Source organism: Ranitomeya imitator, chromosome 2 (assembly GCF_032444005.1).
Source record: "Ranitomeya imitator isolate aRanImi1 chromosome 2, aRanImi1.pri, whole genome shotgun sequence".
NCBI lineage: Eukaryota > Metazoa > Chordata > Amphibia > Anura > Dendrobatidae > Ranitomeya > Ranitomeya imitator.
The window spans coordinates 369255405-369273311 of NC_091283.1; the positions used below are offsets into that span (position 1 = coordinate 369255405).

Sequence of the window (17907 nt, forward strand, 5' to 3'; positions counted from 1 at the left end):
TCGGTTGCGCTCTATTATGATGACTGTCGGTTACACTCTGTTATGGTGACTGTCGGTTGCTCTTTTATGATGACTGTTGCTTGCACTCTGTTATGGTGACTGTCGGTTGCTCTTTTATGATAACTGTCGGTTGCGCTCTGTTATGGTGACTGTTGGTTGCTCTTTTATGATGACTGTCGGTTACACTCTGTTATGGTGACTGTCGGTTGCTCTTTTATGATGATTGTTGGTTGCACTCTGTTATGGTGACTGTCGGTTGCTCTTTTATAACTGTCGGGAGACGTCACATTCTGGTGACACTGAACAATCAGGGCTGGGCGTAAGTTTTATTATTCAGGAAAAAAATTAATTTTGCCCAAATCCATAAACTATAGAGTAGTGTAAACCCATCCTGTCTGACCTTCGATGTCTGCGCCATAATAACCTGCAGCAATTCCATGAAAGGCCGGAAGAGATGAGAATGGAGAGTGTGAGGCTATATTCACACTTTGCGGATTTTGCTGCGGATCCGCAGCGGATTTGACCGCTGCGGATCCGCAGCAGTTTCCCATGAGTTTACATTTCACTGTAAACCTATGGGAAACAAAAAACGCTGTGCACATGCTGCAGAAAAATCCGCGCGGAAACGCTGCGGATTACATTCCGCAGCATGTCACTTCTTTTCTGCGGATTTTCAGCTGCTCCAATAGAAAACTGCAGTTGAAAATCCGCAGAAGAAAACGCAGTAAAAACCGCGATAAATCCGCAGTAAAAACCGCGATGGGTTTTCACTGCGGATTTTGCAATTCCGCTGCGGAAAAATCCGCAGTGGAATCTGCAAAGTGTGCACATAGCCTGAGGGTCCTGGAGCAGCTGCCATCCTGTCCTGTCAGTGGAGGGGATTATCTGAGGCCTCACTGCAGCCCCTCCATTCTAGGCGCCTCAGCACTGACCTGCTAGAATGGAGGGGCTAAAGGGAGGTCCTCAGCTAATCACCTGCACTCTAGACATAACCCTCAGCCCAATGCTGCTTACTCTCTGGTCTGCACTGCCTAGAATAGAGGCGGCCCCGCCCTTTCCGGTGACATCTTCCCTCACAGGAGCCACTCCAATCTAGATGCTACCTTTCTGGTATAGGGTTTGGAAGAAGCCCCGCCTCTTCCGGTGACCTCATCACAGGTCCTGTGCGCACAGAACAGCCATATATGTGGTGTGCGGCTCTGCAGGTGGAGGTAGGTTCTGGAGATTATTATTATTATTATTATACATTTTTATAGCGCCATTTATTCCATGGCGCTTTACATGTGAATACGGGGCAAATATAGACAAATACATTAAACATGAGCAGATAACAAGGCACACGAGTACATAAGGAGGGAGGACCCTGCCCGCGAGGGCTCACAGTCTGCAGGGGGTGGGTGAGGATACACTAGGAGAGGGAAGAGCTGGCTGTGCGGCTGTTCAGTAGGTTGAGGATCACTGCAGGCTGTAGGCTTGTCGGAAGAGATGAGTCTTCAGGTTCTTTTTGAAGGTTTCTATGGTAGGCGCAAGTCTGATGTGTTGGGGTAGAGAGTTCCAGAGTATGGGGGAAGCACGGGAGAAGTCTTGGATGCGGTTATGGGAAGAAGAGATGAGAGGGGAGTAGAGAAGGAGGTCTTGGGAGGATCGGAGGTCGCGTGTAGGTAGGTACCGGGAGACCATGTCACAGATGTATGGAGGAGACAGGTTGTGGATGGCTTTGTATGTCAGTGTGAGGGTTTTGAACTGGAGTCTCTGGGCGATAGGAAGCCAGTGAAGGGCTTGACACAGGGGAGAGGCTGGGGAATAGCGGGGGGACAGGTGGATTAGTCGGGCAGCAGAGTGTAGGATGGATTGGAGTGGTGCCAGAGTGCTAGAGGGGAGTCCAGAGAGTAGGAGGTTGCAGTAGTCGAGGCGGGAGATGATAAGGGCATGCACTAGCGTTTTTGCAGTGTTGCGGTCAAGGAAAGCACGGATCCGGGAAATATTTTTGAGTTTGAGACGACAGGAGGAGGCAAGGGCTTGGATATGTGGCTTGAAAGAGAGGGCAGAGTCGAGGATCACCCCGAGGCACCGGGCGTGTGGGACTGGGGATAGTGAGCAGCCATTGACATTGATGGATAGGTCTGGTGGAGGGGTAGAGTGAGATGGGGGAAAGATGATGAATTCTGTTTTGTCCATGTTCAGTTGTAGAAAGCGAGCAGAAAAGAAGGCTGAAATGGCAGACAGACAGTGCGGGATTTTGGTAAGCAAGGAGGAGAGGTCAGGTCCGGAGAGGTAGATCTGCGTGTCGTCAGCGTAGAGATGGTACTGCATACCGTGGGATTCTATGAGCTGTCCCAGGCCGAAAGTGTAGATGGAGAAGAGTAGGGGTCCTAGAACAGAGCCTTGAGGAACACCGACTGACAAGGGGCGAAGTGAGGAGGTGGTGTGGGGGAGGGAGACACTGAATGTTCGGTCTGTCAGATATGACGAGATCCAGGAAAGGGCCAAGTCTGTGATGCCAAGGGATGAGAGGATTTGTAGCAAAAGGGAGTGGTCTACAGTGTCAAAGGCAGAAGACAAGTCCAGGAGAAGGAGGACAGAGTAGTGTCGCTTGCTCCTGGCAGTTAGTAGGTCATTGGTGACTTTAGTTAGGGCAGTTTCAGTTGAGTGATGGGAACGGAAGCCTGATTGTAACCGATCAAAGAGGGACCAGGAGGAGAAGTGGGAGGACAGTTCAAGATGGACGTGTTGCTCCAGCAATTTGGAGGCATAAGGGAGAAGAGATATTGGGCGATAGCTAGACACAGAGGATGGGTCGAGGGAGGGCTTTTTGAGGATGGGTGTGATCTTGGCATGCTTGAAGGATGAGGGAAAGACACCTGTTGTGAGTGAGAGGTTGAAGAGGTGTGTTAGGGTTGGGATGAAGACCGTGGAAAGGTTAGGGATGAGGTGGGATGGGAGCGGGTCAAGCGTGCAGGTGGTGAGGTGTGATCTTGACAGGAGGGTGGAGAGCTGATCTTCTGTCATGGTGGAGAAGCTGGTTTTGGAGGAGCAGGGTTGAGCAGCTAAGAGGGGCAGTGGGCGCTGTGGGCCAAAGCTTTCTCTGATCGTATCGATCTTCTGTTTAAAGAAAGAGGCGAAGTCATCAGCAGAAATGAGGGGGGAGGGAGGAGGTGCGGGGGGACGGAGTAGAGAATTGAAAGTGTTGAAAAGCTGTTTAGGGTTGTGGGACAGGGAGGATATGAGGGATGAGAAGTAAGTTTGTTTTGCGGCAGTGAGCGCAGACTTGAAGCTGGCGAGGGACTGCTTGTATGCAGTGAAGTGGTCGGCAGAGTGGGATCGCTTCCATCTCCGCTCAGCAATCCTGGAAGCCCGTCTCAATTCTTTGGTCAGGCTGGTTAGCCAGGGCTGCCTGTTAATTGTACGAGTTTTACTATGCATGAGTGGGGCGGCCGAATCGAGTGTTGTTGTTATTGTGGTGTTATAAAAAGTGGCAGCAGCATCTGTGTCATGAAGGGAAGCTATGTCTGTGAGAGGGAGAAGGGACTCAGAGAGTGATTGTAAGTTGAGATGTTTGAGATTTCTGTGAGGGTGAGTGAGTTTGTGGAGTGGGGGTTGCACACTAGGAGAGGAGAGGGACGAGAATGTCAGTAGGTTGTGGTCAGACAGGGGGAGGGGTGTGTTAGTGAGGTTAGTAAGGGAGCAGAGGCGGGTGAAGATGAGGTCCAGCGTGTGGCCATCTTTGTGAGTGGCCTCAGAGGACCATTGAGTGAGGCCAAAGGAGGCAGTCAGTGATAAAAGTTTAGAGGTAGCTAAGGTGAAAGTGTCAATGGGGACATTGAAATCACCCATGATGATAGTGGGGATGTCAACAGAGAGGAAATGAAGTAGCCAGGTGGTGAAGTGGTCGAGAAAGGTGGAGATGGCTAGTTCTGGGGGGCGGTAGATGACAGCCAGCTGGAGGTTGGAGGGGGAATAGATGCGGACAGAGTGCACCTCAAACGAGGGAAGAGTAGCGGAGGGTGGTAGCGGGATTGGAGTGAAGGAGCAGGTGTCGGACAGGAGCAAGCCAACTCCTCCACCGCGTTTGTTGCTGGGGCGAGGGGTGTGAGAGAGGTGGAATCCGCCATAGGAGAGCGCAGCTGGAGAGGCCGAGTCAGAGGGGGTGAGCCAGGTTTCAGTGAGGCCGAGGAAGGAGAGTTTGTTGGTGATGAAGAGGTCATGGATAAATGGCAGTTTGTTGCAGATGGAGCGTGCGTTCCATAGTGCTCCAAGTAGGGGGAGCTGGGGAGTGGGGGCTGGATGAATGGTTATGAGGTTGTCGTGGTTGGGAAAACGTGCGGAGGATCGTGGCAGGGGGTTAGAAACGAGTGTGGGGATGAATTGGGGAGGGCCGGGATTTGGGGATATGTCACCAGCAATGAGGAGTAACAGACAGATCATTAGAAGGTGGGAGCAGGATAGGACATGATGTGGCCGTGTGTGTCTGGATAAAAAGGATTGTATGTGGAGGAACAGTTCTGAGGAGAAGGTGAGATGGCTGGGGAGTATGGAGGAAGAAATGACTAGTTCCTTACTAGGAGGAGGGATTGCAGGAGATTGTAAGAAGGAAAGTAGTATGGGGGTGAAAGAGAAAAGAAACCGAAACATTGTAGTGGTTGGTGTTCTGTTACCTTCCAGTCAATTCCAGCCCAATTCAGTCTAATTCAGAATCATAATTAAAAAGATGGAAGTTAAAAGATGGAAGTTAAAAGATGATTTGCAGCAGACTGAGTCTATAGCAGACTCCTGCATGTGAATATATCCCCAGTTAAGGGCAATCAGGTGTGAATGAGGGGGTGGCTGGGTATGGGAGACCAGATGTAGAGAGTTAAGCAAAGGTCATAAAGTGAGGGAGGGGTAAGACTGACCACTCAGAGAGATGCCAGGATCACACAATGAGAGACATGAAAACAGGTCGTGGAAACAAGCTCATAGGTGAGAAAGCATACTAAAAGGGATTATATGTGCTGCACCAAGACACTCAGATCCAGGGGAAGCATAGAAAAGCCAGTGCAATATACAGAGACATTCAGAAGCCAGGGAGAGCTGGGTAAAGTCAGTGCATACCATGGAAAATCAATGCAGTATACAGAGATATTCTGGAGCCAGGGAGAGCTGGGTAAAGTCAGTGCATACCATGGAAAATCAATGCAGTATACAGAGATATTCTGGAGCCAGATTCCCCATTACTGGGCAGGGGCAGGGGGCAGTAACCCCTCCATTCCCGGAGATAGTGCCCCCAGCTCTGCCATGTGTATATGTGTGTGCTCTGGGGGATTCATAAATCTGCAGTCACACAGAGGGATTGGTTTTGACTGGACAACCACAGGAACTAAAGCAATGTGGAAAGAAAAAAATGAACATTTAACTTTTTGTAAAAAAAAAATTTAAACCCCACTTTTTTTTTATTTTCACAAGGGTATCAGGAGAAAAAGGACCCCGATTTCTCCTGAGTTCACCGCTACCCAATAGGTGTCAGAAAACTACTGTTTGGGCAGATGGCAGGGCTCGGAAGGGAAGGCGCGCCCTTTGACTTATGGAGCACTAAATTGGCTGGAATCATTAAACAAACAGTGGAAACCCCCCCACAAGTGACTGCATTTTGGAAACTAGACCCCTCAAAGAAAGAATCTGGATGTGTGGTGAGAACCTTCAACCCCAGGTGCTTCACAGAAGTTAATAATGTTGATGGGGTGAAAATTAAAAATCAAATATTTTCAACAAAAAATGTTTTATCCTCAAATTTGCAGGAGTATTGCTATCTATATATATATATAATCGTCTAAGGGGCACTTCCGTCTGTCTGTTTGTCACGGAAATCCAAGTCGCTGATTGGTCGCGGCCAGCCTGCCGCGACCAATCAGCTACGGGCACAGTCCAGCCATGAAATGGTCGCTCCCTACTCCCCTGCAGTCAGTACCCCCTCCATACTCCCCTCCCAGTCAGCGCCCACATAGCGTTTTAGCAGGCCGTTAAACCGACTGTGTTACACAAAATGGTGCTACTCTCACCTTCCGCTGTCCACCGATGCGTTCGAGCGGCGAGACCTCTAAGTTATCTGGGTAATTTTGCAATGCATCACTGACGAAGCCACCAGTGCGTGGCGACACACGTTGGGTGTCTGCAGCCCGCACTCTCCATTTCCAGGGCACACATGCTCTCTTGGTCCTGCCCACGACCAGTGTCCACAGGATGTGGCTACTTATGCACTTTATTTCTTTACTCCCTTCAGGCGCTAGGTCTTATTTTTGGTGGGTATTGGACAGCTTATCCATCTGTATTTGTATTCTCAGCCCTACCTTTACCACCCTTATGGCCAGTATCATGTTCTTTGCATAACCGTTTCATTTCTGGACACCACGGCACGTTCATTTCATCACATTGTGCAGTTAGGTGATGTATGTCCCCAGGTTATCATGGCGTCTCTTCATGTGAGTTACTGAATTGGTATGGTTGGGCTGGTTACAGTCATTCCACTTATTTTGTCATCACGCTGTCATTTCAGGCCATTTTTACTAGTGGGCATGTGTATTTCACTCTGTTTGGTTCTGTGCGGGCTTTTGGCCTTATTTTGGGCTTCTGTGTTCATGGGGTTATTTTATATCCCCTTGTTTTAAATGTTTTTAAGTGTGCTCTGCCTTTTTGTATGTATACATGTTAAATAAAGCTGTGGTTTGTTATTGACTTGGTGGTGATTCCCATTTATAAGGCCTACCTTTCTTCTCTCATTACATAGAGACTTTTTCCAGCACAGAGCATCGGTTGCATTGATAATGTTGTGGTTTGTTAGATATTTTCTTGCTGTGTTTTATTAGTGATTTGCTTGCTTGTCAGTTCATCCTCAGAAATTAGGCAGTTGTTGGAGGTACTTTAAAGGGCAATGATCCAAGCTGGGATGGATGGAAGATTTATGGAGTTTTGGATATTGATTGATGGCTGGAGGGATATCCATGAGCTATGGTCATGATATCCATCATATGGAGGAACATAGGCTGTGACTGCACACTATACCGGCTGTAGATGCCAAAAGCTGTGGGCCAACCAAAAGTTGGGAGACAGTGGGTATCGCCTGGTACCGGGCCAGTGGAACGACCAATCTTAGATTGGGAACTTGTGGACTGAGGACATTATATGTTGGCCATCTACATGTATTTGTTGTACAACCATGGATGTATGAAATAAAAATAGTTGCATAGTTAACCTGCTTAGGTGATTTTTATAAACCACAACCTCAGATCTTCAGTGGTTATACTCATCTTGCACCTGCTTTCTTTGCTGGTTATACTTCAAGGTTGACGGGTGTTTGGTGTTCCAACTGCCTAGCTAGGAATTATATTGGCTTAGTAATCTCCGTTGCTTTCCTGCAGTCTGTTTGTGAGTTATCCTACCCAGCAAACATTTCCTTTATTCCACTTTTGGAGTCTGGGAGGTCTTCACTTAGTCCCTTTATTTTTTTGTTCTTTGTATTTTCCTCTGTCCATCCTGTGTGAACGTTTTTAGGGTGTTACTTTGGTGTATCCATACATGCTCGTCATTCCCTTTTTAAGATTTATGTGCGGCCTCTCCTTTGTAATTCATTAGATACAAGAAACTCCTTAACTGCCTTTTGGGGCGTCTGGTCCAAGGAAGTGTTTTTAATCGTGCGGCAAGAGACTTTTCTAGTCTGTACAGGGACCAGTTCGGTGTACAGTTCTTCTTTTTTAATACATTTGGAAAAATTACTACATTTGTTTTTTTTTCAGTCAAGATGGGGTGCGGAGTGTACATTAATGAGAAAAAAATGAACTTTTTTGAATTTACCAAATAACGGGAATGAAACAAATAGTGAAAAACTTAAAGGGGTCTGAATACTTTTCGTACCCACTGTAGGTGCAGCATCTCCACTTATTACTTTTTTCCTGCCTCTATTTTTCCGTGTGACTGTGCAAACAAGTTCATAACACCGGGATCTGACTCCAAGGAAAATGCAACACTGGTCCTTCTCAATAGCTCCTCTAATCCAGCATGGTATCCAAAGTGGATTACAATAGTACGTGGTAGATGATCTCCAGTCTCTAAATGTTCAATTAGTGGCACCAGGATCAGATCTCAGCCGCATATCCTAGCCCTTCCAAGACACAGTATCAACAATCAGAATCGAAACGTGTCTTCCCTTTTCTACCATCTTTGTGGGACAAGCCCCATGCACAGAGGAACAAAGACATATCCTACACATGATGCAGGACAAGGAATACCAATGGGGGCTTAATTACAATATGGTTCATGAAGGCTGACTGGGGTGACACATTGTTACAGTATTCAAATGATAAATCCATTTAGATTTGGTTTTATACATTTTGTTTTATATATAACTAGCTGAAGAGCCCGGTGTTGCCTGGGCATAGTAAATATCTGTGGTTAGTTATAGCACCTCACTTCTCTTATTTTCCCATCACGCCTCTCATTTTCCCCCTCACATCTCTCATTTTCTCCCTTACACCTCTCATCTTCCCCCTCACTCCTCTTTTTTTCCCCCTCACTCCTCTCATTCCCCCCTAACACTTGTCATTTCGACCTCACATCTGTCATTTTCCGATCACTCCACTATTTTCCCTCACTCCTCATTTTGCACTCACACCTTTTCATTTTCACTTCACACCCCTCATTTTCACCTCACACCTCTCATTTTCCCCTCAGTATATACATGTTTGTCATCTCCCTTATATATAGTAAACACCTGTATGTTATCTCCTGTATATAGTATATACCTGTATGTCATCTCCCCTGTAAATAGTATATACCTGCTGTATGTCATCTCCTCCTGTATATTGTATATACCTATGTGTCATCTCCTCCTGTATATAGTATATACCTGTATGTCATCTCTTCTGTATATACTATATACCCGTATGTCATCTCCTATATATAGTATGTACCTGTATGTCATCTCCTGTATATAGTATATACCTGTATGTCATCTCCCCTGTATATAGTATATACCTGCTGTATGTCATCTCCTCTATATACCTATGTGTCATCTCCTCTTTTATATAGTATATACCTGTATGTCATCTCCTCCTGTATATAGTATATACGTGTGTCATCTCCTGTATATAGTATATACCTGTAAGTCATCTCCTCCTCCTCCTGTATATAGTATATACCTGTGTGTCATCTGCTCCTGTATATAGTATATATGTGTGTGTCATCTCCTCCTGTATATAGTATATACCTGTATGTCATCTCCTCCTGTATATAGTATATACCTGTGTAATCTCCCATGTATATAGTATATATGTGTGTCATCTCCTCCTGTATATAGTATATACCTGTATGTCATCTCCTCCTGTATATAGCATATACCTGTGTCATCTCCCCTGTATATTGTATATACCTGTGTGTCATCTCCCCTGTATATAGTATATATCTGTGTGTCATCTCCTCCTGTATTAGACCTCGTTCACACGTTATTTGCTCAGTATTTTTACCTCAGTATTTGTAAGCTAAATTGGTAGCCTGAAATCTCCAGCCAACAGGAAGCTCCTCCCCCCTGGCAGTATATATTAGCTCACACATACACATAATACACAGGTCATGTGACTGACAGCTGCCATATTTCCTATATGGTACAGTTGTTGCTCTTGTAGTTTGCTTATTAATCAGATTTTTATTTTTGAAGGATAATACCAGACTTGTGTGTGTGTTTTAGGGCGAGTTTCATGTGTCAAGTTGTGTGTATTGAGTTGCGTGTGGCGACATGCATGTAGCGACTTTTGTGAGATGAGTTTTGTGTGGCGACATGTGTGTAGCAACTTTTTGTCGAGTTGCATGTGACAGGTTAGTGTAGCAAGTTGTGTGCAGCAAGTTTTGCGCATGGCGAGTTTTGCGTGTGGCGAGTTTTATGTGTGGTGCATTTTGAGTATGTGCAAGTTTTGTGTGAGGCAACTTTTGCATGTGTTGCGACTTTTGTGCATGTGGCAATTTTTCCGCGTGCGGCGAGTTTTGCACGTGTGGCGAGTTTTGCCTGAGCCTAGTTTTGCACGTGGCGAGTTTTGAGCGGCGACTTTTGTGTTTCGACTTTTATGTGGCGAGGTTGGTGTATGTGTGGTGAAATGTGTGCTGAGGGTGGTATATGTGTTCAAGCACGTGGTAGTGTGTGGTGCATTTTGTGTGTGTGTGTTCATATCCCCGTGTGTGGTGAGTATCCCATGTCGGGGCCCCACCATAACAACGGTACGGTATATACTCTTTGGCGCCATCACTCTCACTCTTTAAGTCCCTCTTGTACACATCTGGCAGCTGTCAATTTGCCTCCAACACTTTTCCTTTCACTTTTTCCCCATTATGTAGATAGGGGCAAAATTGTTTGGTGAATTGGAACGAGTGGGGTTAAAATTTCGCCTCACAACATAGCCTATGACGATTTTGTCACATCACATTACTGGTGAAAAATGCAATAGCACAGGTATTGCCTGTTGTCAGCTCTTATATGGTGACGATGAGGTGCAGCGCTGTTTGGTTTTATTGATTTGCCACACATGTTGTCATGACCTCCTATGGCTAGTGATTATCTGTAGTGTTCATGTGAAGATGTGACATGGTCTGCTCTTAAATTTTGAGGAGCTGCTTTATATCTCCTCCTCCACTGATCTCCAGAACTTTTATTTTTTATGACTTATCATTTTATCATAAAGGTTTCTACAATATCGGATCCTCTCAGTGGACATCTTCTATATAAGAGAATTTTCCTGATTGATCCATCAAGGATGGATAGGGACAGGGACAAGATGGCGGAGACGATATTGCACCTCACCCTAGAGATCCTCTTCCAGCTTACTGGAGAGGTGAGAGATTCTGATGATTTCACATTACATCATTCTTATCTATGGGAATAACAGATGGACAGAACTGGAGAGGTGAGGACTCTGGAAATGTCTGTAGTGAGATTTATTAATGTGTGTCTCCATAATCAGGATTACACAGTAGTGAAGAAGGCTTCAAGTGAGCGCTGTCAGGACCCTGTGTCTGAGGGATGGGGAAGACCCCTGAGCCCAATCACGGGGCCTCCACCTCACCCCTTAGTACATGAAAACATCAATGACCAGAAGATCCTAGAACTCACCTACAAGATGATTGAGTTGCTGACTGGAGAGGTGACACTGCTGAGAATGCTGGGACATTATACATATGTGTTATGAAGGGATCGGGGGGATGACGGTATCATTGTTTCTTTCAGGTTCCTATAAGATGTCAGGATGTCGCTGTCTATTTCTCCATGGAGGAGTGGGAGTATTTAGAGGATCAGAAAAATCTGTACAAGGACTTCATGATGGAGGTTCCCCAGCCCCATAAATCACCAGGTAATAGACAGGACTAAATAAATGTGATTTATAATCATCTGATGTAAATAATGAATTCAATCCCTGTATGTTTTTCCTCCAGTTCTATCCAGTAAGAGGACAACACCAGAGAGATGTCACCATCCTCTTCTTCCACAGGACTGTAAACAAGAAAATCCCAATGTTCCTCAGAATCATGAGGTAGATGGAGAGAAGGTGTCATGAGATCTCCCCTATCATGTGTAGACTGCCATGAAGATCTTGTGCTCAGTCTTGGTTTATCCACCAGTATTACCGTATTTTTCAGACTATAAGATGCACTTTTTTTCCACCAAAGATGTGGAGGAAAATCAGAGGTGCATCTTATAGTCTGAATGTACCTCCTCTGGCTGTGGTAGGGAGGTGGGGGAGTGGTAGCGGGTCAAATGAGGCAAGAGATGGCGGCTGCAGCTAACTCCTGTGTCCGCTGATAAATAGAAATGAATGTTCAGTGAATATTCATTTCTCTTTAATAGTAGACATGCTGTTAGCCTTAGCAACCAGCTTCCTGCAGCTGCTGGGCATTCCCGTGTGCCCGCTACTTAAGGCCTTGCCATGCGCTGCTTACAAGCATAAATTAGCATCGGAACAAGACTCTTCGAGAAAGTGCAGAAGGTAAGTATAATGGTTTGTGGGGGATTTTTTAATATGTTTTCCTGAGAAGGGCCATGCATACCAGGATGGGGACCAATGTTACCAGGATAAGGATAGGGTCTCAGCGTTCCATGATGGGGATGAGGGCCAATCATACTAGGATAAGAATAGGGCCATGCATACCAGGATAGGGATTAGGGGGCCAATCATACCAGAGTATAAAGTTGGGGCCATGCATACCAGGAAGGAGATGGGACCATGCATACCAGGAAAGGGATTAGGGGGCCATGTATACCAGGATGAGGGGGCCGTGCATACCAGGATGGGGATGATGGCAATGAGGGGGCTGTGCATACCAGGATGAGGATGATGGCGATGAGGGGGCCGTGTACATAAGGATAGGTTTTAGGGGGCCATGCATACCAGGATAGGGATGAGGGGGCATGTATACCAGGATGGAGATGAGGGGATCATACAGTGCCTTGCGAAAGTATTCGGCCCCTGTAACTTTTCAACCTTTTCCCACATATCATGCTTCAAACATAAAGATTCCAAATTTAAATTTTTGGTGAAGAATCAACAACAAGTGGAACACAATTGTGAAGTTGAACGAAGTTTATTGGTTATTTAAAATTTTTGTGGAAATTCAAAAACTGAAAAGTGGGGCGTGCAATATTATTTTGCCCCTTTAACTTAAAGAAGTTGTCCACTACTATAAAGTTTTTTGTTTTTTTTCATAAATCTTGCTATTATGTGCCACTGAAAACATCTACTGTGTTTATTTTAGCAATATTAGCTATTATCATGCTGTAGCAGCACATCTTCAGTGCTGGATTCAGCTCTCATGGGGTTAATCGACAACTTCCTTATTGTGCCCTAATACTACAAGTTCCATGATGCTTTGCACTGCCACTAAGCCCCAACCTAGCACACCCACTCCAAAAACACACCCAAACCCCTCCCTCCTCTCTCTTCAAAAAGATGTGTGGTGTCATTTCTGTCCAACTCCTCTTTTACATTTGTCCAACCCACACTCCATTACACACAGATAGATAGATAGATAGATATTAGATAGATAGATAATAGATAGATATTAGATAGATAGATAGATAGACAGATAGATAGAATTAGATAGATATGGGATAGATAGATACATACAGATATACAGTGGGGCAAAAAGGTATTTAGTCAGTCAGCAATAGTGCAAGTTCCACCACTTAAAAAGATGAGAGGCGTCTGTAATTTACATCATAGGTAGACCTCAACTATGGGAGACAAACTGAGAAAAAAAAATCCAGAAAATCACATTGTCTGTTTTTTTAACATTTTATTTGCATATTATGGTGGAAAATAAGTATTTGGTCAGAAACAAAATTTCATCTCAATACTTTGTAATATATCCTTTGTTGGCAATGACAGAGGTCAAACGTTTTCTGTAAGTCTTCACAAGGTTGCCACACACTGTTGTTGGTATGTTGGCCCATTCCTCCATGCAGATCTCCTCTAGAGCAGTGATGTTTTTGGCTTTTCGCTTGGCAACACGGACTTTCAACTCCCTCCAAAGGTTTTCTATAGGGTTGAGATCTGGAGACTGGCTAGGCCACTCCAGGACCTTGAAATGCTTCTTACGAAGCCACTCCTTCGTTGCCCTGGCGGTGTGCTTTGGATCATTGTCATGTTGAAAGACCCAGCCACGTTTCATCTTCAATGCCCTTGCTGATGGAAGGAGGTTTGCACTCAAAATCTCACGATACATGGCCCCATTCATTCTTTCATGTACCCGGATCAGTCGTCCTGGCCCCTTTGCAGAGAAACAGCCCCAAAGCATGATGTTTCCACCACCATGCTTTACAGTAGGTATGGTGTTTAATGGATGCAACTCAGTATTCTTTTTCCTCCAAACACGACAAGTTGTGTTTCTACCAAACAGTTCCAGTTTGGTTTCATCAGACCATAGGACATTCTCCCAAAACTCCTCTGGATCATCCAAATGCTCTCTAGCAAACTTCAGACGGGCCCGGACATGTACTGGCTTAAGCAGTGGGACACGTCTGGCACTGCAGGATCTGAGTCCATGGTGGCGTAGTGTGTTACTTATGGTAGGCCTTGTTACATTGGTCCCAGCTCTCTGCAGTTCATTCACTAGGTCCCCCCGCGTGGTTCTGGGATTTTTGCTCACCGTTCTTGTGATCATTCTGACCCCACGGGGTGGGATTTTGCGTGGAGCCCCAGATCGAGGGAGATTATCAGTGGTCTTGTATGTCTTCCATTTTCTAATTATTGCTCCCTCTGTTGATTTCTTCACTCCAAGCTGGTTGGCTATTGCAGATTCAGTCTTCCCAGCCTGGTGCAGGGCTACAATTTTGTTTCTGGTGTCCTTTGACAGCTCTTTGGTCTTCACCATAGTGGAGGTTGGAGTCAGACTGTTTGAGGGTGTGCACAGGTGTCTTTTTATACTGATAACAAGTTTAAACAGGTGCCATTACTACAGGTAATGAGTGGAGGAAAGAGGAGACTCTTAAAGAAGAAGTTACAGGTCTGTGAGAGCCAGAAATCTTGATTGTTTGTTTCTGACCAAATACTTATTTTCCACCATAATATGCAAATAAAATGTTAAAAAAACAGACAATGTGATTTTCTGGATTTTTTTTTCTCAGTTTGTCTCCCATAGTTGAGGTCTACCTATGATGTAAATTACAGACGCCTCTCATCTTTTTAAGTGGTGGAACTTGCAGTATTGCTGACTGACTAAATACTTTTTTGCCCCACTGTATCTATATATCTATTTCCATAGATCTGTCCATATCCATGTTTCTAAACCCCTTCACCCTTGGAGCTTTTTTCGTTTATCGCTCCCCTTCTTTCCAGAGCCATAATGTTTCCGTCAATATGGCCATGTGAGGACTTATCTTTTGCGGGACAAGTTCTACTTTTGAACGACACCATTGGTTTTACCATATCGTGTAGAAGTAAATGTGAAAAAAATTCAAAGTATGATGAAATTGCAAAAAAAGTTCAATCCCACACTTGTTTTTTGCTTGCCTTTTTGCTAGGTTCACTAAATGCTAAGACTGTGTGCACACGTTGTGGATTTGATTGCAGATCCGCAGCGTTTTTTGCCGTACGGAATTGCTTTAAATCCACAGTGTTGTGCACAACCAATGCAAGTCTATGGGAGCCGCAGACTTGTGCACATGCTGCGGAAAAGGCCGCACCGAAACGCAGCTTTTTTTTTCTCCGCAGCATGTCACTTCTTTTGTGCCGAACTGCAGCGTTTCTTCACCCTTAGGCCGGAGTCACACTACAGTGAGATACGGCCGAGTTTCGCGGGTTAAAACCAAGCTCTGGCACCGGCACTCTGGAGCGGAGCGTGCAGCCGCATAGCAATACATGGAGCTGCACGCTCCGCTCCGGAGTGCCGGTGCTAGAGCTTGTATTTAACCTGCGAGACTCGGCCGTATCTCGCTGTAGTGTGACTCCGGCCTTACACTTTCATTGAGATGTAAAAAATATCTGCAGTTTTGCTGCGGATGAGGGTCCGAGAAACGCTGCAGTTCAGGAGGAGGGAAGTGTGTGGGCAGTGACCAGGGCCGGACTGGCCATCAGGCACTTCTGGCAAATGCTAGAAGTGCCGGTGCCAGTAGTGGGCCGCTGCACTCTTTCCTCCCGCCAGTGCCGCCGCCGCATTCAACTATACCAGTGTCTATGACGCCAGTATAGTTCAATGCAATGATGGACGCTCCCTCTCCCATCATTCCCCGCTCTGCCTCTGACACTGCGGGTGCGCGATGACGTCATATCATCGCACACCTGCTGTGTCCCGGGCAGACTGCCGCCGCCGAGACAGGAGCAGCGCAGGCAAGAGGAAAGGTGAGGAGAGTGTGGAGCCATTATCGGGGGGATGAGATGTGGGTTGTGCTGTATATACCACTGTGTGGGCTGTGCTGTGTATGTACCACTGTGTGGGCTGTGCTGTGTATGTACCACTGTGTGGGCTGTGCTGTGTATGTACCACTGTGTGGGCTGTGCTGTGTATGTACCACTGTGTGGGCTGTGCTGTGTATGTACCACTGTGTGGGCTGTGCTGTGTATATACCACTGTGTGGGCTGTGCTGTGTATATACCACTGTGTGGGCTGTGCTGTGTATATACCATTGTGTGGGCTGTGCTGTGTATATACCACTGTGTGGGCTGTGCTGTGTATACTACTTCGCGGGCTGTGCTGTATATACTACTACGCGTGTTGTGCTGTATATACTACGACCCGGGCTGTGCTGTATACTACTACACGGGCTGTGCTGTATACTACTACGCGGGCTGTGCTGTATACTACTACGCGGGCTGTGCTGTATACTACTACGCGGGCTGTGCTATATTATGTGGGCTGTGCTATATACTATGCAAGTTGTGCTATATTATATGCGGGCTTTGATATATACTATGGGAGGTATATTCTATGGGGGAGGCCGTGTTATATACTATGTGGCTGTGTTATATACTATTGCGGGGGTATATTCTATTCTATGGGGGAGGCTGTCTTATATACTATGGGGGGTATATTATATTCTATGGGGGAGGCTGTCTGATATACTATGGGGGGCTGCATTATATTCTATGGGGGCTACATTATACTCTGGGGTGGCTGCATTATACTCAGCAAATTCAGATGTAAGGCTACTTTCACACTTGCGTCGGTACGGGGCCGTCGCAAACCTTCGGCCAGACGTACCGACGGATGTTATGCTAACTTTAGCACAACGTGGGCAGCGGATGCAGTTTTACAACGCATCCGCTGCCCATTGTGATGAGCGTGGAGGACGGGGGGGAGTTCCAGCCACGCATGCGCGGTCGGAAATGGCAGACACGTCGCACAAAAAAACGTTACATTGAATTTTTTTTTGTGCGTTGTGTCCGCCAAAACACGTTACTAATACAAGTCTATGGGTACAAAACGCATCCTGCGAGCACATTTGCAGGATCTGTTTTTTTTCGCCGGATCTTTTTTTTTCTGCCGGATCTTTTTTTTTCCGCCGTATCCGTTTTTTACCACCTGATCGTTTTTTTCTGCCAGATCCGTTTTTTTCTCATAGAGTTGTATTAGCGCCGGAGTGCGTCTGATGGCCACATGTTTCATCCGTTTTTTGCTAGATCCGTCGCTGTGCATTTTTTCAACGTACCGAAAAACCATTCCTCTGTATGTGTTTTCCGTCCGGTGGAAACAGCTTTTTTGACGGATCCTGCAAAAACGGATTAAACGTGTGGCCACCAGGCGCAATCCGGCGCTAATACAACTCTATGAGAAAAAACAGATCTGGCGGAAAAAAAAACATCCGGTGGAATAAAATGGATCCGGCGGAAAAAAACGGATCCGGTTGAAAAAAACGGATCTGGCGGAAAAAAACGATCCGGTGCAAATAAACGGATCCTGCAAATGTGCTCGCAGGATGCGTTTTACCCATAGACTTGTATTAGCGACGGATCGTGACGGATGGCCAGACATCGCCTCCGTCGTGCTACGGATCCGTCGTGTTTTGGCGGACCGTCGGCACAAAAAAACGTTCAATTGAAAATTTTTTTGGCCGGCTCGCCCGCCATTTTCTACCGCGCATTTGCGGCACAAACTTTGCCCCCTCCTCCCCGCACTTCAGAATGGGCAGCGGATGCGTTGAAAAACTGCATCCGCTGCCCACGTCGTGCACAAATTTCACAACGTGCGTCGGTACGTCGGCCCGACGCATGGACCCGTACTGACGCAAGAGTGAAAGAGGCCTTAATGAGCGATGAATTTAAAAAGGAAAAAAAAAAAAAAGCGGAAAAAAAATGGCGTGGGCGAGGGGGAAAGCCGACGGCCGGGGCCAATATCTGTAGCCTGCTATGAATATCAGCCCGCAGCTGTCTGCGTAGCCTTTACTGGCTATTAAAAGAGGGGGGC

General features: G+C 46.1%; 1 protein-coding gene across 1 annotated transcript in view; it reads left to right on the plus strand.

Annotated features, from left to right (window-relative positions):
• Positions 1-1156: 1156 nt before the first annotated feature.
• Positions 1157-17907, plus strand: part of LOC138663950 (gastrula zinc finger protein XlCGF57.1-like) — a 60784-nt gene continuing 44033 nt past the window's right edge. The window contains exons 1-5 of the mRNA XM_069750333.1: positions 1157-1211; positions 10698-10847; positions 10977-11156; positions 11240-11363; positions 11446-11543. Coding sequence (XP_069606434.1) covers positions 1185-1211; positions 10698-10847; positions 10977-11156; positions 11240-11363; positions 11446-11543 — 579 coding nt within the window. The 5' untranslated portion in view covers positions 1157-1184. The remainder of the gene's footprint in view (positions 1212-10697; positions 10848-10976; positions 11157-11239; positions 11364-11445; positions 11544-17907) is intronic.